Here is a 25185-nt window from a genome sequence, read left to right as displayed (position 1 = left end):
GAATTTTCATGAAAAAAGCGAAGATTAGGGAAACAATTGACCTGTTTGGCGACCCCTCAGATTTATCTTGTGACCCCTCGGGGGGTCCCGACCCCCAGGTTGGGAACACTGGCAGTAGAGCATGCAGGGCACATGCTGTGGCTGTGGGCTAAATGAGGATTTTCTGGCTCTAGTAAGTGATAAAAATGCCATGGAGTGGCCAACAACAAGCTATACAAAATCCTTTTCACAAATCTATGGCATAAACTCAACAAGGGAGCTGTTAGTTACTGAAAAAGAATATGAGATCTTCATGTGACAGCAGCAATAGAATATTATTTTGCCATCTGCTGATGAAGATCGTGTGATATGATTAAAAGCTCTAAGGAGAGAGAATGGATTTTTGTGTCTAATATGAAAATTGTATTGGTGACTTTGACCTGTGTGGTTTAGTGGAAATGCTCTGTAAAAGTGATGTCACACTGGACCGTAGTATAATGCCACATCTAGGGCTGAGAACTAATGTCAATACTTTTTAGGCACCGACTGAATTGCCTCTTAAGTATTGAGCATTGAAAAATGCCTCCTCTTTCTATACCCAATTTTTAATACCTAAGGAGTAAATCTCATCAGCACCAGTGAGCCAATAAGCACGCACTATTCTACCCAAATCTAATAATGTTTGTGATTGGCTGTTTAGCGTTACACGTCGAAGAGCCACGCAGTAGGAGCTGAAAAATAAATAAAAAGATTTGTGCTGTAATGTTGTAATATCTTTTTGTTTTATAAAATTGGAATTGAAAAAAAGGTATTGGAAATGGACATTTTTAAATGATACCCAGCTTCATCATATCTGGGGGTCACAGGTCCAACAGATCACACTTCTGCCGCCCATCCAGGAATGATATAAAACAGTGTGATTACAGTTCAAGTGTTCATTATTATGTTGATAATATTTTTAGTGTATACCTCATATAAAGCCTTCCAATCCTAAACACCATACTAGTGTGTGATGCCGGAAGTCAATTCACATAATTGTAGAAAAAGCACTGATACATTACATTAATGCACAGTACTCAATACAGTGTAGTTTTGTGCTGCTCAAAGCATTGAAAACTCACACAGTGATGGGTCTCATGTATTCTATTACAATATAGCCTTGCAACAAATTTGTAAAATACTCAACAGCTATTGGAAGGACATTTGGTACACACATTCATGCCCCCCTTAGGATTATTTGTAATTACTTTGATGTTCCCCTGAGTTTTCATCTAGCTCCATCATTGAGTCCAATTTAAAATGTGTCCAATACTTTTGGTTCATGATCAAACACTAATGCAAAACTAATGACATTCCCATCAGCCTCAGCTGCGCTTTGTGTTCAGTTCTAATTAGCAAATTGCTAAAGTAAGATGGTGAACATTCCCTGCTAAACATAAACATGTTAGCATGGTCATTGTGAGCATGTTAGCATGCTGACATTAGCATTTAGCTCAAAGCGCAGCTCTGTCTAAATGGCTGTAGATGATTGTTTTTTAATGCTATGTTGTTTTAAAATGTATGTAGAAATGACACTCATAACAAATGTTAATGTTGAATATACTACTTTTGTAAATGTATAGTCATTGTTTGGATAGGCAACAGTTTGTGAAGTTGGGTGAATCCTTGTCGTCTTGTTTGGACATTACTTGTGGTGCCCCCCAGGGGTCAGTGTTGGGACCAATTATTTTCTTTCTTTTCATCTTTTCACTTTAAGTTCATTTTAAATGCAGGACTTTTACTTGTAACAGAGTATTTTTACACTGTAGTATTAGTACTTTTACTGAAGTAAAGGATCTGAATAATTCTTCCACCACTGCATTAAAGGTGCTGTAGGTAGGATTGTAAAGATCCAGGCTTTAGCCAAAGAATTTGAACATCAACAACTTCTCAGTCCCTCCCCCCCTTTCTGCTAAAGTCCAAACAGTCTCCTAAGCCCCTCCCCCCACATGGGAGAATGAATGCGTGTGCATGAGCAGTGATTGACATGCTGTTAGACCCCCCTACTTTTAGATTTTTAATAGTGCTTTTTGGACCATTTCCGTTTTTTACTTTCTGTATATTTGTACTGGTAACAAACCCAGCACCTATGTCCACGTTGAGCTGCACACATACTGTAGCTTGTGTGGAGCTGTGACTGTAATAAGGAGAAGGATCCCAGAGACATGCTTGACCCGCCTCTGCCAGTTCCTCCACTGAAAGGGCTCAGCACCAAGTGAGGTGAAGTCTGAAAATAATTTGCTGCCGGTAATATGATATCCGGGGCTATATGTGCTCAGAGATAGTTAAATGGTTCAGTTTGTTGCCTGTGTAAATGCACCATGAACCCAGTGGCTGGCCTTAGATCAAATCCAAGCAGCTTTACTTTCTCTGCCTCTGGGCCTCCGTGGACCTATAACTGCTGTGGTAAAAGCAGTAACTCCATCAAGTACATTTTCAATTTCGATTCAAGTCACTCTATATCACCAGGCATTTCTATTGTCTTGCCATTTGTGTTACAAAATGTGTCAGTCGTATATATTCCATTACCTGCTGTTACCTGGAGCAGTGATTGTGCCTGTGTTGACCAAGAGACTGGCTGTTTGTCACGCTGAAGCCAAGAGAACTACAACACCACCAGGTAAGTGAAGATGCTTCTCTGTTGCCTTTTATCTACTCTCAAATAACAATTGTCAAGTTCATTGTATACCTAATATTTCCCTGTGCTGTATGTTTCTGCATCTACAACGAACACTGGAACACATTTCTCCTCTTAATCCTCCTTCTCTTTGCAGCCACTGTGGTGGTTGGAGATTGACCATCTGTAATGACGAGGTGCTGGTCTGGCCCGAGGCACAGAGGCAGGGCAAGGCAACTTTATTTACAGTATACAGCACATTTCAGCACCACAGCAATTCAAAGTGCTTTACATAAATCATTAAAGAGCACTTAAAAACAATTAAAAACATTCATTCAAGAGAACAGAACATAAAAACAAGCTAAAATAGAAAAAGAAGGTATGAAATCCACGAGTAAAAGTTACAGTTTAGTGTAATTCAATTCAATTAAGGTAGGTCTGGACCACACTATCATTTACAAAGACCCAACCATTACCCACAAGGAAAAACTTCCTTTTAGGCAGAAACCTCAGACAGACCCAGGCTTTTTGTGGGCGGCATCTGTCGCTGCCGCTTGGGACACAGACACTGATACAGATATATAGATATAGAGAAATATGATTCATAATAATTATAGCAGTTGGAATGATGAACAGTGGGATTTATAGTAACAATAAATATAGTGGAATTATGACAAAAAAATTATAGTTCAGGGCATAGCGGGGCTATGTGGGGCATAGCAGGGCGTAGCGGGGGCGTTGTAGGGCATAGTAGGGCGTTGCGGGGCATAACGGCATTGCGGGGCTTAGTAGGGCACAGCAGGGCGTTGCGGGGCATAGCAGGGCACAGCAGGGCGTTGTAGGGCATAGCAGGGCATTGCAGGGCTTAGTAGGGCACAGCAGGGCCTTGTAGGGCATAGCAGGGCGTTCCGGGGCTTAGTAGGGCACAGCAGGGCGTTGTAGGGCATAGCAGGGCGTTGCGGGGCGTAGTAGGGCATAGCAGGGCATTGCGGGGCATAGTAGGGCATAGCAGGGCACAGCAGGGCGTCGAGCCTAAGAAATGAACAATTACTGTACTTGATTTAAATGAGGCAGGTTAGCATTATCCATTGGGCTGTGGCTGACAAGGAATGGATGCTACATTTGCAGTTGAGGGCTTCTTGTTTCTTAGCGGATTCACCAGAAATTGAGGCAGCCTTTGGTACACAGGGCCGGAGATTGTCCTAGAAAGAGTCACGAGTGCAGCTCGCTGCATTTTGTACACTAGAAACCTCATCAGGCTGCGGAGACAGAGGACAATGCGCCCAGACATTTATTACAAAAGCAAAAAAGTTTTTTGAAGTCAGGCAGCAACTTGGCTTCAGTATACAGTAGTTATGTGATGTGCTGAGCTGAGAGGACCTATATTTTTGGGAAATAAGCTTATTCGCTTTCTTGCCGATACTCTTAATTATTAATTAATACCACTCATATCTGTTTGGTGAATATGAAGCTGGAGCCAGCGGCCGGTTAGCTTAGCATAAAGACTAAAAACAGCTAGCTTGGCTCTGTCTAAAGGTACCAAAATCGTCCTACAACTGTACAAGCACCGATAAAGCTCAGAAATTAACATGTTATCTTGTTTGTTTTATCTGTACAAAAACAGTGTTATATAGTAAGATAAGTGCTTTAAAAATACATCCATAACACGGTTAGAAAAGAAAGAAATGCTAACTTTGGTCAACTGAAATCATTTTTATTGTCAATACACCACATACACTCGAACCCATAGAAATACAAAAGTTTGTCTCATCCCTTCTTTACAGTGAAGTACAGTACGTATATGCTACAGTAATACACACACCCCTAACACTTGAAATGATATATACCATATTCCAACTTCTTTCTTTCAACAGGGTTGCCAGTAGATAACCCCAGAATGCCTTGTAAGATTAATGTAAGAATCAAGCGTCATGGTGCAGGATTCCAGCCGAGATACATATTTTGTCAAGATCTTCTCTCTCGGCAAACATCACATTCATTCCAACGACATACTGAAGTTTATACCCTATTTAATATGGTCCAATATCAAAACAAAATAACAGACAAAAACACAACCTCCTTGGCAGAGGTAATAACACCACCCCAGTGTACCCATCCATCCATCATCCTCATCCATCACCGTGAATCTCAGCACGCAATTCGTCCCCATGTACCCTGATTATCACAACTGGAATGATCTGAACGGGCTGGAGACAGAAACGCAACTGAGGCTGCTAATAATGCATTTATACCCTGTACATACATACATGTGTGTAGTAAAGTGGGAACAGAGGGACGCCATAAATAACTTTCCATTTTCAGTCATGACAACACTGAAAGGTGATCATACATGACAAACAAAAATCGACTATAAACAAGCAATGACTTTTACAACGGCTGACATTCACAATCTGTTTCAAAACAGCACAGACAAACAAAATGGCAGCTTTAGCCACTAATATATGACCTTGCATAACTACTACGTAATGACCTGAAAGATCAGTATTGACATGACTCCTATTTCCTGTCCTTAAAACTTTACATTTACAAAAAGGCAGCTTGAGAAATCTCCCCACAAATTCACTTACATGTTCCTGGAAACTGTATTCCAAAAGGAAAAAGGAAAGAAAAGAAAGGCTAAGTCGGCCCAACTCCACAAGGCTAACTACCAGCCTTAAAATGCCTATTATGTTTGTACATGCAAGTATGTATTCAAGCCTAAACTACAACACTAAAATAATGACACACTGATTCACTGGCCCTGAAATACTCACTTGTTTCAGTAAATCGGATGGTAAGTCTTAAAAGATGCTTTAAAATGAACAAAACAAAAAAAAAAAAAAATCCATGAAAAGCAGGCATTTGGAATGAAAGGCTAGGTTTGTGTGCTTCCTGGTGGACATTCAGTCAACCTTCTTGCTGCGCAGTCGAAGCATGTCCGGCAGCCACCTGCACACGGAGCCCGTGTGCTGCGAGAGGAGTGTGAGGACCTTCCCGTGCGCGAGGGTCAGCAGGGTCTGGTGGCCCGTCGCCCACACCCGGTACCAAGGCCCGTAAAAGGGATCGGACACGGCCGGGCACAGCATGTTGTTCAGGTTGACCTCAGTTGCCTGGGGGAGGATGGAGACAGACGGGTTGAGTCAGTCCTTAATATGATGCTAATAGCAATCAGAATATTAAGTACTACCCAGTTGGATAATGAGGTTTTGGTTGACTTCACTGTACATGTCTTTATAATCATTCATTTCTGCTCCCACTATCACTAAATTGACTGAGGGATGAGTTCACGGCCTGTAAATCCTCCATGGCTCATTATTTGACAGCACAGAGTGCTTTGACTGCTGAATGATTCACTTCATTTTATTACTGATGCTTGCATTTGTTACCATCTAAATCGTATTCAGACTTCTATAGATTTTAAGAGTTTTTATGATTGTTTAATATCTGCAGGAGGGTGGAAAACAATTCCAACACTCCTTCGAACATTATGCAAACCAGTGCAGTAGCTTTGCTGTCATGACAGTTTAGATTTCTCCGTGTACTACCACACACACACACACACACAATTTTGCAATCAGGCAGACATGATTCGGTCGTCTCATCTCCTCCTGCTCCTCCTCCTCCTCCCCAACCTCAAAAAACTATTTCAAACTAAATCTCATTTATACTTCTAATTGGTATTCAACTCAACATGACTCACTCATGCTGCTGCCTCTATTTTCAATGTACAGAGAGTGCACAAAATAATTGCAAATGTCTCCGAACAGGATATTCATTTTGACATAACCAGCTGCAGAAATGAGACTTTGAATTATAAAAAATATATATATATATATATATATCATGAGAATAAAGAAGCAAAACACGGGAAAACTGACTTATCTATAAATGTTTAAACATGGATGCATTTCAGTAAAAGGTCTAAATATATTAAACCGGTATTCAACACCTTCTTAAACATCAAATTCAACGACTCTTTAAGGACTTTACGGGCCCAAATTAAAGGACCCAAGTTTGAGACAGATGAAAGTGAATCAGTGTTACAACACTGCTTTACAGAAGCTCAAAGGCAAATATTAAAACTCTTAAAACAAATATTAAAACTCTTAAAACTCTCTCTGAGAGAGTGAATGAGTTAATTCTGCTGTGTTACCGTGATGGCAGACTGTGTGGTTTCTTTAATTCTCTAAACACAGCAAAACAATACATAGCCTATAAAAAAAATACCAAAATAACTTTCATTTCTATAATTGCACAAAAATATAAATAAATTTGGGTTCTTTCTAGTGCTGTCAGTTAAACGCGTTATTAACGGCGTTAACGCAAACCCATTTTAACGGTGTCTATTTTATCGCGAGGTTAACGTTCTTTTTGGCCTAGCAAACTTTGTAGTTCTTTTTTCACATGCTGTTGCAACAACTAGTAACGTTAGAAAAACTACAACACCACACCTAGCTAGACCGCTAGACCGGAAACAAAACAACAGGCACGCCGCACACACTTGTTTGGGCTTGCGAGCCGGCCAAAGAGTAGCAGGCTAACGTTACATTTTGAGTGGATGGCGAGCACGAGAAGAAATGGATGCTAATAAGATTCTGAATGGAAAGTTGACTTTTAAAAAGTTGTCGAGGGGGACAGTAGTTTTCACGCATACACTCCACGGAGAAAGCAGCCCAACTGGAACTGCTGCAGAGTGGTGCAAACGGTGATCACTGGACGTCAGTGAGTAATCACCATGATTTAGAAGTTACTGCACACTATATTGACTGTGTATATCAGCATACGGTTTTAGGACTGTGTCGTTTGTTGACATTGTCCACCCCCTTTTTCTGTCCAGGAGAATTGTTACATTCCTTAGTAGAAAAACGTAAAGGTTACAAATGTCCTGCTGTGGCAACCGGTTTTTGGACCATTTTGTTTGTACTGTATAAGCCAAGTGTTAGTGTTACATCTCAGTTAGGTTAGGTACTTGCAGGAATTGTGCAATAATGACAGATTCACACATTTGTCTTTTGTTTACAGTAAATAAATAATAAACAATTACAAATCTTAAAGTTCATAAAGTAACTTTCTTTGCATTCATTTGATTCCCAAATAAGATCCACTGGTAAGAATGGCTTTCCATTGTTAATATGTACTTAAAGAAGTTCTGAAATGCAAAATAATAGAATTTTATTCATGTGATAAAACATGCGATTAATCGTGATTAACTATAGAAATTTGGCGATTAAAAAATGAATCGTTTGACAGCCCTAGTTCTTTCAATAACCCATGTCTATTTATTTCTATTTTCTTTTTGTTTGTGATTAACAATTATTTATTCCTATTTTCAAAAACGTTTAAGGCCTTGATTCCCTCCTCCCCCAAATTCACAAACTTTCAAGGATGATTCTAGCTTCTTTAATGTGAATATTTATTAGTTTCTTCACTCCTCTGTGACCGTAAACTGCATATCTTTGAGTTTTGGACAAAACAAGACATCTGCGGATCGACTGATCAACCTTTTCACCAATTTCTGACCTTATATAGTCCAAACAACTAGTCGATTAATCGAGAAAATAATCACAAGTTGCAGCCTGAATTGTGAGAAGGGTATGTAATAAGCACAAGTTGAGTTTCAACACCACCTTTTCATATTATATTTTTTCATATTTAAGCCTACATCATTTTTTGAAGCAAAATTCTATTGCTTTTTATGTAAATGTGTTCCTGTTGAACAGATGTCTTTGTCTGAAGAAATGACTTCTCATTTTCCCTGTAAATGAAACCAGTGGCACAAGTGATGGTGTGGTCACTCGTGTACATTGCACAGTGAAGTATCATGTAATGGCCAGCAGAGGGCTCCATCTTACCAGGCCGAGGACCTGCAAGAAGAGGAAGTGGTAGAGGAACAGGATGCCATTGGAGAGTAGCGCCCACCACATGTCCCCCAGAGGCTCAGGCTTGTACACACCTGCAAGAAGAAACACTCGTAAAACTCGTGGCTGAGCAATTTCCCCTCGGGATTGATAAAAGTTTTATCTGGCCACCTAACCCATTCGCTTCCCTGTGTTTGAGCATTTGCAACATGGCAGTCGTGCCAACAGATGGAACGCCCTGCAACCACAGTACAGCCAGGTCCGTGAGGACACTGGCTTTTCCTGTTTCCCCACTGCTGGCATTTGCATTTGAGTACTACCAGGGGAAGATATTAAATGTGTACTGATTATGTCAGTTTAACTAGAACAATGAATACTTCCTTTTGTGTGGCTCCAGTGTTACGTAACTAATGCACAATGAGGCCCTTCATGCAGAGGTAGGATTACTGTGCGAGGCCTCAGATATATTTATCTGACATTTACCTGACTTAGAATGAGATCTACGTTTTGGAAACCAGTTTCCTGTCGCACATTTACACTTTTCTATACATTTGCACCTGAGAGCTGCACAGTACACCTTCTGTCTTCTAGCATTTAGCCACTAAGTGACTCTGAGGGCAGCTTGACAGCGGTTTTCTGCAGGAGACCCTGTACGTGCATGTCCAAATCTGCAGAATCTGGTTACCAATTTTTGCAGACATGCCTTGGTGTTGTCACAAGCAAAAGCAAAAGGTGTTTGCTCAAAAAAACAAACGGATAACTGTGCAGCTGACATGAGCAGTAATAGTCACCATGGTTAACTGTACGGCAACTCAAACATCATCGACAAAAAGGGAATCCATCCAAGGATAAAAGATCAGGTCATTATAGCCTTGCATGGTTGGCACATGAAAGGTATTTCATGGTGGGTGTCAATGTGAATGGAGCCTACATGGCTAATGTAATTACGAAAGATCAACACCTACCTCCTTTCCTGAAAAGGTAGAGAGGCACCAGGTACAGCATGGAGTGCTGGATGTAGTAGATCTCCTTCTCAAACGGTAGCTGAGGGGAGAATAAACCATCTCAATTCTTAGCAAGCCACATCAAGCAGACATTTCATTTGCTGAGCCCCCTCTAGCAGTATTGCTCAGCTGTTTTTTTTTTTATGATGAGGTAAAGAAGAAGTATCTGTGCATTTGGGAAATTATATTTGTAGATAGTCTGGAACTTGTGAACATAAAAACCAGTGTCGGACTTCCCGCCGTCTGTGTGCGCAGTGCTCTGATGTACTGTGTAAGAGCAGCATTAATAACCACAACTGTGCTCTGTTCGCATGAGCTGCGGGCTCGCCTGGGAAGCAATACTCCAACAGAAGAAACAATTGCGAGAGGTGAAGACGGGGATGTTTGAACTCATTTTTATTCCTTATTCTACTGCTAGTGAAATGGAGTTATTAGGGGGCGTGAAAACGTGACAACAGAGAATCAACGCTAACTCAGCATCGGAAGAAAATGACAACAACAAAAATACAAAGACAATGGACTACTTTAGCAATACCTCTGTCTTTTTAATAAAAAAAGAAACGCACTGCATGACTGCAGAGAGTTATTATCAATAGTATAATCTATACAATTATTTCGATTTTTTTTTTTGTGTCCCCAATCAGGTCAGCAATCAGTGTTTAATCTAAATATTGTGTACCACTATTTTATTTTTACATTCTTTATACATATAATGTACAGTGAATTGTTTTTTACCAGAAGATTTATGAAGGTATGATGCCTCTTCAGTTGAGTATGTTAATGTTAAAACGGATTAGTGTTCTTTCCTCACACTTCTGTTTGATAGATCTGCTGTGAAAACTATTTTGAAAGGCAGGCTGACTAATGACATCGTGTCCCACCATTACGCACCTCGACATTTCTGTAAGCACATATTTCCCTTATTGAAAACAAGTTCTTTATCTAATAGGGGAAATAGATTTACATAAGAAAACCTTTGCTTTACTTTGGGAAGAAATGTTTTGCAGTAGGAGCATTTGGTCTTCACATGGATCACGTTAGAATCGGATGTTTAAATTGTCTAAACTTGATTTCATTTGGCAAAAATAATTTGAAGTCAGTTATCTACTGCATCTGGTCCTCGTCTGCAGCTGTAGCAAAAACCTTTTAAGCAGGAAGTGTTGCCGGGCCTGAACTTATTCCCTCAGATTTCCTTCCCTAAAAACAGCAGATTTCCATCATCAATTCATACTTTCTGCCACTTGAGTCCGACATTTTGTTTTCTTGTGCGTGATGGAATATTATTTTTCAGAATCAGGCTCTAGTAGAGGAACTCCATTTATGTAATCATTCATGTAAACATCACATTTTTGAGAAGGAGAGACATTTTCACAAAGTAGTCATCCTAAACATATCAAAGCTAAGGGATAAAAACTTGCTTTCATGTTGGGCTGTGCTAAAAAAATGTAAATATATGGATTATGAACATCATCTAATCTCAGAGACAGAAGATGAGAGCCTTTGTGAATGAGATCAAGGCTTTGATGAAGATTTCCCGGTACTGGGTACTTACCAGTCTAGTGTTGACTACAGGGAACATTAAAGCCAGTAATGCACCGTTCAGCATGTGGACCTGCAGCCTGCAAACACACAGGGAAAAACAATAAGCCGGTAATTATAACTTATTGAAATTTCAAAAGATCTGATAAACCTCACATCTTCCGTCACATCTGCCCCAGACTCCCAGGAACAATCATTTCTACATTGCACGCATCGTTGCATTTTCGACATATTAGTTTGAATTATTGCTGATATAAGCAAAGAGGAACAGGTGGAGGACAGTGCAGATTATGTTCTGTGTTGCTGAAAGCCATTCAGAGCGCTCCCCGATGTTGTTAGCAGCAGCTGTCTCTCATTCCTTGGGCAGGGTCAGATCCTAGTGGGAGTGTTCATTGTGAGAAGTCAGGTCACTGACGTTTCAGGCAATTATAACCTTTCTATGTGTACAGTATATTGTAGAGACTTGACCATTATCATCATCCAATAAGAAATCCCACTAAAGTTTTTCCAATGATTCTGAGAAATCAGCAACTCTAGCTATTCATTCGTAATTAGTATACATTAAGATATAATCAAGGCTTAAGTAAGCAGGACACATACTTCAGCTGCTTCAATCTCACTCACCATTCAGCATACAGAACACAGCCTGTCTGCTCCTGCAGACAGAGGGAGTGTGATGCTTGTTCAGTTCACTTCAGCACATTTATTCAACAATTATTCTAAAAAACACCATATACTAGGGGTGAAAAAAATAAATAAATTTCTAGCTTTTTTTTTTTTTAAAACTGATTCACCTAAATATTTTCTGTTTATACCGTACCGCCGACTACATCATATCCGTTTCCAGCAAAACAGACCGAAAGCAGAAAATGCAATAAAATGCATGTTACGTACTTCTTTACAAATGAAATAAATGTCAGACTGACTGACTGACTTGTGATGCGCATTCTTTTTAGAAAATGTTGAAATGTCTCATGATATTATTGTCTCTAGAAGTGTATTAATCAACTCTTGTCTTGGTTAAAGAAGAAAAAGAAAATTGCAATACTCAGTACTATTGAATCACAATACTTTAATCAATACTAGAATCGCAAATAAATGAAAATCGCAATAGAAATCAAATCAGCACCCATGTATCGGGAACGAATCGAATCGGGACAAAAGCATATTTTATCGTCCCAGCCATATACAAAAGCCCAGGAGCTTGTGTGTCAAAAGCGTGGGCCTCCGTCCATCTTATCTGACTGCTCTCTTTGTCAAATGAGCCAAAATAACTGTTGTGACAGCCAAGGTCATTGGGAAAACAGCAGTGCTGTAGGAATGTCAGTTCAAGTGAGCCCAGCTGTCACTCTGAGGGCCTCCGGACCTTCTAGGACCTTCATTCAAATTCACCACATTTATTGATCATTAGAAACCATTGCCCTGTGTGTGTGTGTGTGTGTGTGTGTGTGTGTGTGTGTGTGTGTGTGTGTTTATTTCTAATTGATGGATTTATAAAGAAGCTTTGGTATGTTTAAGTCAAGTCTGTCATCCTAAACAGTCATGATGTGGAAAATAGGAATTTACCTTGATGTATTCATCACTACATATTCATTGTTACACTATAATGATTATTACTACTTTTGTAAATGTCTCCGTTTATAGGGAGTTATTTCTAGTTATTTATAATTCCCCCATAATTGCCCTTCCCTTGATATAATAAAGTCCCATTGGGAAAATAACTTAGAAGTTGAATTCTCAGAGGATGATTGGAAGTCTATTCTACAACAAGCCCATACTTCTTCTATTGGCACAGGCTCATATAGTTTAAAGTTAGTCTGGCTATCACCAGACCAAGCTCAATCTTTTAAGATTGAACATTAGTCTGGGGAGTCTGCTCTGTATTTTCTACTGCACAAGAGTCGTGATCAACGGGCATAGTTCAAATGACTCTGTACGCAATTGGATAGTCCTTCAACCAAACAGACCAACGATCCGGGAGACGTAGCAGCGACAGCGGCATCAACGGGTTGCTGCCATGGAGTGCTGAGCTTTCGGTGGCCGGCTTGTTGAATGTAAACAATAAGCTGCTTGGTCGCTTCTCTATCGTCATCGTGTTAAAACCGCCAATAGCGCGCCAGGTGGATAAGCCAGTTTGTCATTGGTTCCCGCACATTTGTAACGGGAAGCAGGATAGATAAACATACAGGTTTCCAGCCTGAGCTGCAGGGTGAAATCAAATCGCCGGCAGATCAGGCTGGGTTTACCCAGTCTAGTTTAAAGTGCCTTCACTTTTCAAAATGAAAAAGCTTTTTAAGATTTATTGGGGTTTATATGATATTTTTGGTGTTCAAAAGGACAAATCTTTATCCAAACAGGCTAATTCATTAGCTTCTCTAGACGCCTAACTCTGTTGCAATGGAAGCAAGAATCACCACCATCACATATTCTGTGGATTAGGGATCATATGCAGTTTGTCTACCTTTTTCTGCTTTGTCAAGGTAATGGCATATGTTTGCTTCTCATGCAATGATTTGTGTGCCTAGTGAATAAAAGGAGCTGAAACCAAGCAGAAGGGAGGCTACTTGTGTCTTAAGTATAGAGGTGGTCGCCTATTCTTGACTACAGATGCTGGTGCTGTGCATTTGTTTTACACAAGCTGTGGAAATCCACCATACGGCCAATACTAACAGAAAAGCTGGAGCTGCATTTATGCTTGAAGAGGAGGCACAGATTACTAAATAAAACATTGTTTCATGTCTAAATGTTGAGACATGTCAAACATCTTTCAATCTGGCTGAAAAAGGTGACACATTTGTGACCCCCCCACCCAGAGAAGAAAATAAAGGGAAAACACTTGACCATTACAGTTTCTATTAACTATTTTCTATCCTTTCTTTAATAGAACATTTTGCACAGAACATAGACAATTTTTTTAACAGATAATGGATCACTATAAAATAGAACTATATAAATTACTCCTGGTGTGGGAAATTCACACACATCTAAAGTGCAATGTTAGAACCATTTCCTTCTTTTCACATCCAATATCCAACTAAAAAAATGTGATTTGGGTTTTTGGTGTCGTCCCTCCACGTCCTACTTTTTCCTTGTAAGTGTTGCATATTGCAAACTTGTTATCTTCTGCACACACGCTGAAGAATTTCCAAACAGCTGACATGTTGCAGGTTAATTCACGAGGTTCTCGTTGAAGAATAGCGCGGGTATGCGCGACACACGGTGGAAAAGTTGAGCAAAAGGAAAAAGAGACTGTGCTGTCGCGTCTGTGTGCGTGCGTGCGTCCTTGAGAATTGTAACTCATGTTGTCAGTTAATTGTAGCATTGACCGGCATGAAATCGGCACATGTCAGACTGACCTGCCGGTGTAGTGTTAACTAGCGTGACGTGCGCCGATGTTTCAGTTCCCTCTAACGTCCGTTTTCGGAGCATCAGAGAGAAGCGCAGGCTTAGTGGCATCCAAATCCATGTTGCAATTCAGTTTTGTAGATAACGGTCGTTAAGGCACCAGTGCTGGATTAGCACCGGGTCTCAGACCCCCCACCCCCAATGAAAAGTCTTCGAATCTACAAGATTCACGTGGATGACATTTTCCCCATTCAAAACGGCGATTTTCTCAAAAAAGCGACTAGTTTGCAGGTATGCATGAAATAAAACCCCCATTTTTATACTATTTATATTCTGTATTTTTCTTTCTGGAATAGCTGTTCAAGGTAATTACAAGTACTTTTTATTGTTACTGGCCAAAATTACTTCAGAACCAGTTCTGTTGTTTCTCCATCATCTCTGACTTCAGCAGTGGCAGACAATATGTCTGGAAAAGTCCAGCTGCAGGCTACTGGTAAGCTAACATTTCTCTGTGTCTTTAGCTGCATGCTACCAGCCAGTAACCTACGCTGTGTCTGTTGGTGTTTTTCTTCGAACGTGCGCAAGTGGGCAGGGGTGGAGAGAGAAAAAGATTCTGGGGGAATTGCCGATCCTGCTTCTGATTTTGATAGTCGAAACTGAAAGCTCATTTCCATCGATTTTTTATTTAAAATCAAAACACCCCTAATTCAAATGGTTCTCATACGTTCGAGGGATATATCAGCCTCCATTTACTTTCCTGACGCTGCATTACAGCTGTATTAAGTTACAGCTAATGCAAACTGCTGCTGCTTCACATTAAAAGTCAACTGGTGCTTCTATTGTGAAGCAGTCACAGGAAATAAAATGTGTCACTGAGGTTAGCCTTGACAGCAATTGTTCATCAAAGTTACATTTTCTGTTATTTTTATTTATTTATTACAGCTGATGAGTTTTATATATTGCAGGGAGGAGCAGTTAGATGGAGAACTGGGAGTGACATACTGAAAACCTCCAACTTCTCAGCAAGGAAACCAACTCATTTACTGTGCCCTGCTGTTAGGAAAATGCAGTTGCTCATGCAATGATAGTAACAGTATTAAACCGCACTTTGCTGTTGCTACGGTAACCACGGGTGTGGCCAAACCAACCAGGACAGAAATCTTCATCTGTCAACAGGATTACTTTAAGCATTCCTCTTTTAAATCATGCCATCCCCTCAGGTACTGACGATGTTTATGCTCCGAAAACTGTGCAGTTTCACTTGACTTTTTTTTCTTTTCTTTTTTTTCTGGTGCAGATAAAATTCCACGTTTACAATTACAGTTGTCAATCTCCTGAAACAGGACAGAAATCATAAAAGCTTTTCTCATGGGAAATACCGGTGAGATGTCCGGTAAGCTGATCCAGTATTATATTAACTACTTTGAGAAATCTTGGCGTGATGGAAAAATCTCTCTTTTCTGAAGTGACTGACTTACTTTAAGTATTTTGTTTTCCAAAGACAAGAAACTTGTTGGAAAGCGTTAAGCTTCTCAAACTCACAATTGTATTTTTTCATTGGCTACTTTAAGGCCATTATAGGTAAGACATGGCTACAGTGTCTTGATTAAACTGCTACCACTCACTGCAGCTGCTCACTATGTGACTCCCATGGGCTGAGGCAACAGAAAGTGACCCTGCTTGTATTTATTTCGGAGTAAATCCACCTCTGTGTTTCCACTGGCAAAAGCAGCCATTTTCTCCTGAATAATTAACTGCGCAGAGCAGAGCAGTTGTTGAGGAGAGAAGACCATAAACCCCAACAAATTCAGTACAATAAAAAACTACAAGTAATTACAATCACTGTGGAAGTTGCTGTTATAGGAAAATAAATCCAGGTTTAATTTGGCTCCGTATGCCCAATTACTTTATATTATATTCAGGACTTGCATTCATGACGTGTACGTGCCACGGTAGGTTGACATGGAGGGTGGATGCCTAAATTATGCAAGAGACTGTGAGTCGTGGCCCTTTTACATTTAGCACTAGGGCTGGGCGATATGCAGAAAATCAGATATCACGATATACTTGACTAAATACATCGATGTCGATATTGCGACGATATTGTAGGGTTGACAAATGGTGCTATCACAAAATATTTTTTCCAATGAGATTTTAGATAAATAATTATCAATAATGTGGTATAGTTTCAAGTGAAATTGTAGAGACATTTGTTTTTTTCTCAGCTATATACTGACAAGTTTACATGCATGTACAAAATGGTGTGATGTTAAAACTAATTTGCAATTCTTCAAATTCCCTCAAAATGTTTCACGAAAGATTTTCTGAGAAAATTGAGTTAGTATGCGCTTGTTATCAATGTAGACAACGTAAATGTATATCACAATTTCGCGATATATGATTTCATCACGATGTGATTCCATTGAAAGATGATAAATTACCATACTGAATTACTGCCCAGCCCTAATTAGCACTAAACAACTAGACCACCAATGGCAGACATGGGCCAGGGGTGAATTTACTCACCTAAATACAACCATTGCGGTTTTACATGGCGGGCAGGCCAGCAGGAAGATCTGTTGAGGAAAGCACAAAGAGAGATAAGAATCAACATTATCGCATCAAACTCGGGTCATTATGGAACAGCTTGAATGCTTCAACAGCTCCCAGCGTTCAGTGCTGTAGGAAAAGAAAATGAACAAATTGCTTTAACACGTTTTTGTTAATATAATAAGAGCAGGAGCCTTGAACAGAGCACCCCACAGGCAACTGTGAAGTGATTCTTGCTTCTAATATGAAAAACAGAATGCAGAGTTCAGATGGGACCCAGGAGGATGGTCAAACAATTACGGTAGTTTTGAAAGCACTGCAATGGCTGCCAGGTGTTGGCATTAATGTATTTTATTGCCCGATTTCAAACTGGTCTGTCGATTAAAACAGTCCACAACTCATTGCTCATGGAACAGGAAGAAGAAAAATAATCAATTTCTGTTAGAGAACAGCATGCCAATGGACGTGTATAAATCCTGGACCGATGTTCTTTGGTCCGGCTTTTTGAACTTGTGTTACAAATTCAAACCTTGACCGTATGAGTCCAGGTTACATTCACAGCAGAATCACAAATGATTTACTAAAACGCCCTGTATATATTTACAGCTTCCGGTGAAGGCGGCCAATTTTTTTTATTTAACATGCATTGAGAACCAAGGAGAAGCCAGTTTAACAGTGGCTTCTATTTCCTTCATTTGCATTCATATCGACATGCTGGCTTTCTATCTGAATGAGAATACAGATTACAATGTGCATCGTCATTCCAGTTATACATCTCATCTATGCTCAGTGACTGTGCTATTGGGGCCTGGAGGATACTGCAAACATGGATTGGTTCAAAACACCATTTGACACAAGAAAGAGTTGGTCTGCCTGGAAGGCAAAGGCTGGAAACGGAATTACAAGAAAGCAATTTACTTGAGATCTGTTGTACAACTAGCCACTGGCCAGGGGATATATGTCTTAGTGATTGATCGGCAGCACACCCATCAACCTGCACAGTGAATAACTAAAAAACTAGTTTGTTTTGCAGACACCATCTGTAAAAAACACACAAACACTTTAAGCACAGGACAGGATTCATTAAATGTATAATCCCAAAGTTTTAAATACACGTAGAATTTTTTCATTAATAATCAGAGTAATAGATGCTTCTTTGTTATTCAGATTTTTTTCAGAGGAACGAAACAATCTACGAAAATAGCTTTTAATGAATAAAAAAGTATGACAGGTGTGCTTTCCCATTGTTTACTGTGTGTGTGTATTTGGGATTTGCAGTAAACCACTAAAAGACTTTGTCTCATGTCAGGGATATCACACCAATTACATACAGCTCTCTCATATGGAAACCCAGTGTTCTATATTAAATACCTAAAAAATACATTATGAAATAAACAAATGTGTTAAATATATAAATTAACCATCAATTTGTGAAATTATTTCATATATATATATATATATATTCTTTTCAAAACGCTATTTCATTATTCTTATAGTGTCACAACCTAGCTCTTCAGGCTGTGACAAAGTGGGAGACACAGTTTCAAATTATGAACATAACAGAACATCAAAAGGCATGGGATGTGGTGTCAGTAGTGTAGAGGAGGAGAATGGTGTGTGACTGTTGTAAAGTGCATCAAATAAACAAAAGGGAACAGAGGAGGAACTAACGCTGTCACATAACCAGAGGGGTGCCTGCAGGGGGAGGGCGGGAGTAACAGAGCCCGAGTTTTATATGAGGGGAACACCGGGCTCAGAAGTTACCAAAAGGCACTGATGACCGACCTGTCAATCAAGCAATGAGCAAAAATAGATTTTTCGGATATACTTGAACCAGTGTGTTATTTTAGAAGGTATATTCAAATGTTATTTTTTTGGCCAATTTTGACAGCCCTAGCCCTCGCCTGGTCATTAGAGATGTTCCGATACCGGCTCCGATACCGCCTAAAACACTGGTATCGGTATCTGGAAGTACTGGAGTTTATGCACCGATCTGATACCACGTAATAAAGCCCTAAAGAAAATCTACGTTAAAAGTAGTTTATTTATGTTCTTTTTCCGTTATAACTGACTGTCAAACTGCAGAATAAAAGAAAGTTCTGTGGCATTCATGTTTCACAAAGAGTTTAACCTGAGCCAGACTGACAACAAAGATAGAAATCATATCACATCCATACAGGGATAGTAGTATACAGTTGTTAAAACAATAAAATATATGACACACTGGTATCGGGTCAGTACTCGGTATTGGCTGATACACAAGTCAGGTATCAGAATCCTTTACCTGACTTGAAAACCTTTCCAGGCCTGGAATTTGCATTTTTCAAATTCCATAACTTTTCCAGTTTTGTTCAAAACGTATGAACCCTGTACTTAGTGTTGACAGGAAGTGACTTCCTGATGACTGTCAAGTGTTGATTAGTGATTAGAGATGAAAAATTGACATTTGGTTGAAAAAAAAAACATGTTCCAAACACAAGTACCAACCTCTGTAGAGCTTCAGTTAATATACAGTGAAATAAGGAAATGATAAAGTCATTCAAACTATCTGGATAGTTACTTGTTGACTTAAAACATTATTAAACAAATGTAAAAAAAAGTATATGTATGACTCTACACAACACACTTTTAAATGGTCAACTAAATTCTTCATCACTGTACACAAGCCTCTGCAGCTCCAATAAACAATCCGACCCAGATTATATCCACATGCATGATCACATTTATAAGAGTCAAACTAGCCTTGACGGTGTTGTTCCAGCATTAAAGACACAATTACCTCCAATGGTTGTTACTCTCCATTAATTTTACAACTGAAATATAAAAGTATCTGGAGGTGCAGCAGGCTGAGGCATAATGCCAAATGATGATCATCTCCAAACCAGGAAATCTCTCCGGCCTACACAATGTCAGCCTCCAGAAAGATATTGGAAGGCAACCAATAAAAGACGAACTGAAAATGCACAGTCAAAAGTTTGATATTGTCAGTAATGTTTTTTTTGTTTTTTTAGTAAATTTCAGATACTTTCCAACGGTGTCACGGTTTTGATTTTAAATCGAAAATCGAACGAAATGAGCTTTAAACTTCAACTATCGAAATCAAAAGCAGTATTGATCATACGAGCATTTCGCTTAAAACAGTTACGTTAGCTTACCTGTAACTGCACTTTTTGAGACACCATGACCACTGCTAGGGACACAACAGAACTGGAAATTCCTGTTTCTCTAAAGTCACCGGTGTGACATTTTTCCTTTCCCGAGTTATGTAAACAAACAAAAATGTAAAGCGTGTGGGCTCCGACTGGACTTAATCGTGCATTCAGGTGCCCCCTTGTTATTGGGACTTTCAGTGCTAAACATTTTTTTTTTTAATTAAGAATTTAATCAAAAGATTTGGAGAATCGTGACACCCCTACTACCTTCACAATATATACTTGTACACTGCAAATTAAACTCTAATTGAATGAAAACTTTTTCCACATTGCTGCCGGGCAATTTCAAAGTAAAAACACAGCTGTGACTGTATAAAAAAAATGTTTTAAGCTGTGAAGGAAAACCACTGAAAAAAAAAAAGATCAATGGCCTACTTATAGATTGACAGAACTCATTACTTAAAAGCCCTACTTCCTTTTTACAAGTGTAGTGATTAAGTAACACAGTATAGTGCTTTGAGCGTAATCTGAATGACTGAGTCAACAATGTGTTCTGCTAGGTGTTATTACTACAGCTGGTAAATCTGGCTATATTTAAAGATAATGCTGATACTGTGGTCCGTTATATTGATACTGAATGTTTTTTGGTTTTTTTTGCACACAGCTCGTTAACAGCCTAGCATTTCATTTTACAGGCAAGCTCTCGACCTATAAAGCAAAGACAAAGCACACAGTCTTAATGTTCATTGCTGCAGTGTGCTAACAAGCAGTATTTTAAAATCCTATTAAACCCATTCAAAGCTGCTGCAGAAATGCCAGAGGCTTGTTTTGAAGAGGAATGAGCTATTGTTTCATTGAGCCTGTAGCAGTGTTTATCATAAGCACACATAGTACCTACCATTGCTTTTATTTGATCAGTCACACTGGACCCCTGGCAAGAGCTACAAGGGAAGAAAGTTCACTTGGTAAGGGGGCTCTGTGTTTGGCAAGAGCTTACCTATCAACCAACCAACCAACCAACCAACCAACCATCCATCCATCCATCCATCCTTCCATCCATCCTTCCATCCATCTGATTCCTGGCATGTGAAGATCAGATTTATTTAGTTTCCTTACTGGAGTCTTGACATTGCCATGTTACACCACTTTCATGTGACACCTGCTTTTGGTTGTATTGTACCTTTAAAAAAAGGGGTCTTAGCACTCCATGTTAACATCCTGTGGGCCAAATCTAGCATTCCAACAAACCAGTCCCCCCCCCCCCCAAAAAAAGGGTAAGGGGTTTATCCCAGCAATGTACATCTGTTGAGCCAGACTAGTCAATAATCAGTTGGACGTCTGTCAGTGTGGCAATGTGACTGCTCTTGTTCCATGTGGAGGAAAACATAACAGACATCCGTGTTGTCAGATGTGAGGCATCAACTCATCAGTCATCAGACACTGAACTCTTCACCCCCAGTGGAGTGATACTTGCTTGCCGGCGTTTTTGATTTTTGTGCGATCTCAGTGGCAACAGACACAGCCACTCTATGCATGATGACAAAGCATGTTTATGTTTCACCAACAAATGGTTTAATTACAACTAGATTTAGCCAGGACAGCAGTGTTGACTCAATGTTTATATTTTTTTTTATAGTAAACGGCAAGGTTTCCCAAAATTATTTTGGTGTTTGTGTGCCGTCTATGACAGTTGCAATCCACAACAGGCTGCTGTGTAATGACGCTGCAGGGCAAGCAATAAGGCTGCAGCACAGCAACACAGTCAAGTGTTTATTTTCTCAACACACAGGTGCTGATTACTCAAGGACTGTGATAACCACAGCTACAGTAACACTTGACTCGGCACATCTCGCCAGGCAGGCCCCATTGGAACTTTACAAGAGCTTATATATTTTTCAGCCTGTAAAATGTACTCATAATTCCAGATTTCTCGCTCTCATTTCCAGACGCCCTGTTTAATGCATAGTGGCTGGGTTAGCTAAAAGGAGACAGGGAGAGGGCCAGTTGAGGATATTTGCGATCCTTATTATGAGATGACTTGATCTTAGACTTCCATTGGGTCTGAAAGCCATTAAAAAAGTACCACATACTGTAAATCCATACATTTGTAATAAAGACCTGGTGGGTGGAGTCAGATCATAAAATGAGTCAATATAAGCACACTTCTACAGTCGACCAAAGTAACATCCTGGGAAAACTCACCACTACTAAGCTGTCAAACATTCAGCAAATATTAAATCTCCTTCCAGACCATCTGCAGCACAGCATCAAGCCCACAAACATCACCTTCAAAAAGCAAGAGAAGCATAACACACTTCATGTTCCACCTATTTTTCTGATAGTATACAGTCAATCTGCAGCTAGCTCCTGGCCCTATTCCCTGCAACAAATAAACTCCTGGAGGCAATCCCTGCAGAGCCATCCCGTTGATAGAAACAAACTTCCTGTTATCCTGTTCCAAAAGTAAAATAGAAATGTTACAAGAAAATGGCAACTTCCACCTCATCTTTTTTAAACCCTATTGTTTCCTTTCTTTAAATTGATCACACTTAACTGTGATCAAGCATGAGGAATATCTACTGTGTGGATTATTTTAACCTTCGTCCAAATACACAAAGGACGTTTTGCTACTATCAGTCAATTCTTCATCAGAGCAAGTCATTCATCAATGTCCCACTAGCTGTGACACAACCGCCATGTAATCTAAAAATAATCAAGATGCATTACTATTACTTGTTCTCCATAGTTCATGTGTATGACATATACATTAAAAACACAGTTGGCAGTGACCTGTTGCCATGACCCGTGGTGTGCAATCATGTGCATGAAGGTCAGCCAACCAGGGGGCGCAGGAGAAACATGCAGGCACTGTTTATTATCAAAGCAGCAGTGAGAACAGAGAACCTGTGTGTTGTTTTGAACCCGCAAACCTCCGATTCACACTAAAATGAAATACAACACAATGACATCATCCACTTTGATTCCCATGTTATATCAATGAGACTCATCTAGCCTCCTGTGCAGTTATACTCAGCTCAGACTGGACTGCTCTTCAGTGGCTTCACTGCTGTTCATAGCATGCCTCTTCCAGTCATTAACAATCATATACGTTCAAAACAGATGACGCCCAGCTCTTGTTGCATATCTCAAGGGCTGAACTTGAGAAAACAGGTTTTACTTAAAAGCAGCACTTTCTGTCTGGACTATCTACCCTGCTTACTGGGATTATGGGTACAATGTACCACACATGTAACACGCTGTACAAAGTACAATCATCAGATGGCCAGATAAAAACATAAACCAGTATGTCTGCTACTTACTTGTCTGTTTTTTTGCCCCCAACGGTTCCTTCCAGGCAGCGCTGCCTGGAAGGCACTAGGATTAGGCAATGGTTATGGCTATGGTTAGGTGCCTTGAAGTCAATTAGGCAATGGTTAGGGTTAGGGTTAAGTGCCTTGGAGGCAGCGGTCGCAGCGCTGCCTGGAAGGAGCCATGGGGGGCAAAAAACACCATCGAGCCAAATTCCCTATGGAAAATGGGTTAGGGTTAGGCGTTCAGTCATAATCCCACAGATGGTAGCGTTGGGACACTCCGTTTTTGGAAAATAAGAAACTAACCTGTCTCAAATAAGACCCTCATCATTTAAGACCCTCATCATTTGGGACACTCAGTTTTTGGAAAATAATTTGGGACACTAAACTGCATGTATACCAAAAGTACATAGGTTACGCTGATTGTAAAATACCAACCACAGTATTTCACCATACTGTAACGTTAGAGGGGTGCGGTCAGACCAACATGTAGTTGCTGAAAGTTGTGCCAAAGTGAAGTCAACTAGCTAACATTAAAAACAAAAAAAAAAAAAAGTCAACTGACGTGCAATACAAATCAATAACGTTCAATCAACTGTCACTGTCACCATCCAGGTATGTCCTTAGATACATTTCATGGCTGTTGCTTTTCCATTAGCGACCAATCTTGGGAGTGCACACAGAAATATACGTAGCTAGTCTTAATAAACACAACTCATCCTTACCTGAACCATGGTCATGACATGGCAAGGGTTCAGCAGATATATCACAGTCTTGGTCGCGAATTTGAACCCAACCTCCACTCCAAAAGTCATGCAAAGGGAAACCAGCAACAAGTTCTTGCCCAGACTGTCCTCCTTAGCCCTTGTGCAGCCCTTCCCAGCAACTTTGAGCTCTTTGGAGAGGTTTATTTTACTCAGCGCAACGCAAACCTCCACTAGAGAGATGAGGACTATGACCAGACTTTCACTAATGCGCTGCTGGGGCGCGATGAACGCGGCACACTCGGGGCCCCCATTGCCCTCAAACTTCGGGTCCACCCCGCCGTAGATCCAGTCTAAAAGGCTGTATATGTTATATCTGGACATGTTCCTCTTCTCGTGTTGGAAAAGATACGAACAAGATGGAATAAAAGACGTCACACTGACTTCTTGGCGAAACATGAACTGCAAGATTTCCCTTTCGTAGTTCGTCTCGTGGTTGAGAGGTGGATATGTATCCACCGCCCTGGTGTGTTTAAGCTAGCTAAATCGCCAAACTACCTCATCCACAGACAGACGAGGAACTTGCGCTAGCAGCAGGAAGCAGCTGTAGCAACACTAACGTTATCAGTCGCTGTTGCTGGTGGTAACCGTTACTGGGTAACGTTAGTTGCAAGGTTCTCTCTTCTATCACGTCCCTCACACAACTGCTAGCTAATGTTGACAATTAAATTGGCACCATATGAAGCAAGCAAACATGCTGGCCACGTGCTCTTAGTCATATCAAGCTAGACAGCAGTTTGCAGTCTAGCTTGTCTTCTAGAAAGCAGTTTGCAGTATATATATATATCTATGTCTATGGAGGCTGAGTTAGCAACAGTGCAGACACCGGATACGGCGCTAACGTTAGCCTAGCTAATCGCAACCAAGCCTACCTTGCTGAAGCGTTGATTTTTGAGTTGTATTTTCCCCGAGTTTAGTCTCTCAGGCTGAGCACAAATCTCATTGGTACACAGCATAGACGCTGCATTCAGCGGCTCTCTGCAAGTGGAAAAAAATCATCTGTGATGTGTGTCAAGAAACTAAACAA

At 40.1% G+C, this 25185-nt stretch overlaps 1 protein-coding gene across 2 annotated transcripts; it reads right to left on the bottom strand.

Annotated features, from left to right (window-relative positions):
- Nucleotides 1-2857: 2857 nt before the first annotated feature.
- tmem164 (transmembrane protein 164) lies at nucleotides 2858-25132 on the bottom strand. Of its 2 annotated transcripts, none has more exons than XM_078265712.1 (6): nucleotides 25031-25132; nucleotides 16908-16957; nucleotides 11050-11116; nucleotides 9459-9537; nucleotides 8488-8588; nucleotides 2858-5745 (listed from the first exon to the last, which is right to left on the bottom strand). In XM_078265712.1, the coding sequence occupies exons 1-6, from the start codon at nucleotides 25112-25114 to the stop codon at nucleotides 5539-5541; spliced, it is 588 nt and encodes a 195-aa protein (XP_078121838.1). In that variant the 5' UTR covers nucleotides 25115-25132; the 3' UTR covers nucleotides 2858-5538. The 2 variants fall into 2 exon arrangements, with proteins under 2 accessions (XP_078121838.1, XP_078121837.1); XM_078265711.1 differs by lacking the exon at nucleotides 25031-25132 and adding an exon at nucleotides 24120-25022.
- Nucleotides 25133-25185: the final 53 nt, after the last annotated feature.

The sequence above is a fragment of the Sander vitreus genome, chromosome 13 (assembly GCF_031162955.1).
Source record: "Sander vitreus isolate 19-12246 chromosome 13, sanVit1, whole genome shotgun sequence".
Classification (NCBI taxonomy): Eukaryota; Metazoa; Chordata; class Actinopteri; order Perciformes; family Percidae; genus Sander; species Sander vitreus.
This window is presented reverse-complemented; position numbering and strand designations above follow the sequence as displayed.

Bases quoted from the DNA above. Each gene is read 5' to 3' on its own strand.
- tmem164 (XM_078265711.1), bottom strand. From the start codon at position 24,557: ATGTTTCGCCAAGAAGTCAGTGTGACGTCTTTTATTCCATCTTGTTCG. The intron at 16,958-24,119 runs GTAAGGATGAGT...TTTCCTCAACAG, and splicing joins ATGTCATGACCATGGTTCAG to ATCTTCCTGCTGGCCTGCCC. The intron at 5,746-8,487 runs GTAAGATGGAGC...ATCCTCCCCCAG, and splicing joins TCTTGCAGGTCCTCGGCCTG to GCAACTGAGGTCAACCTGAA.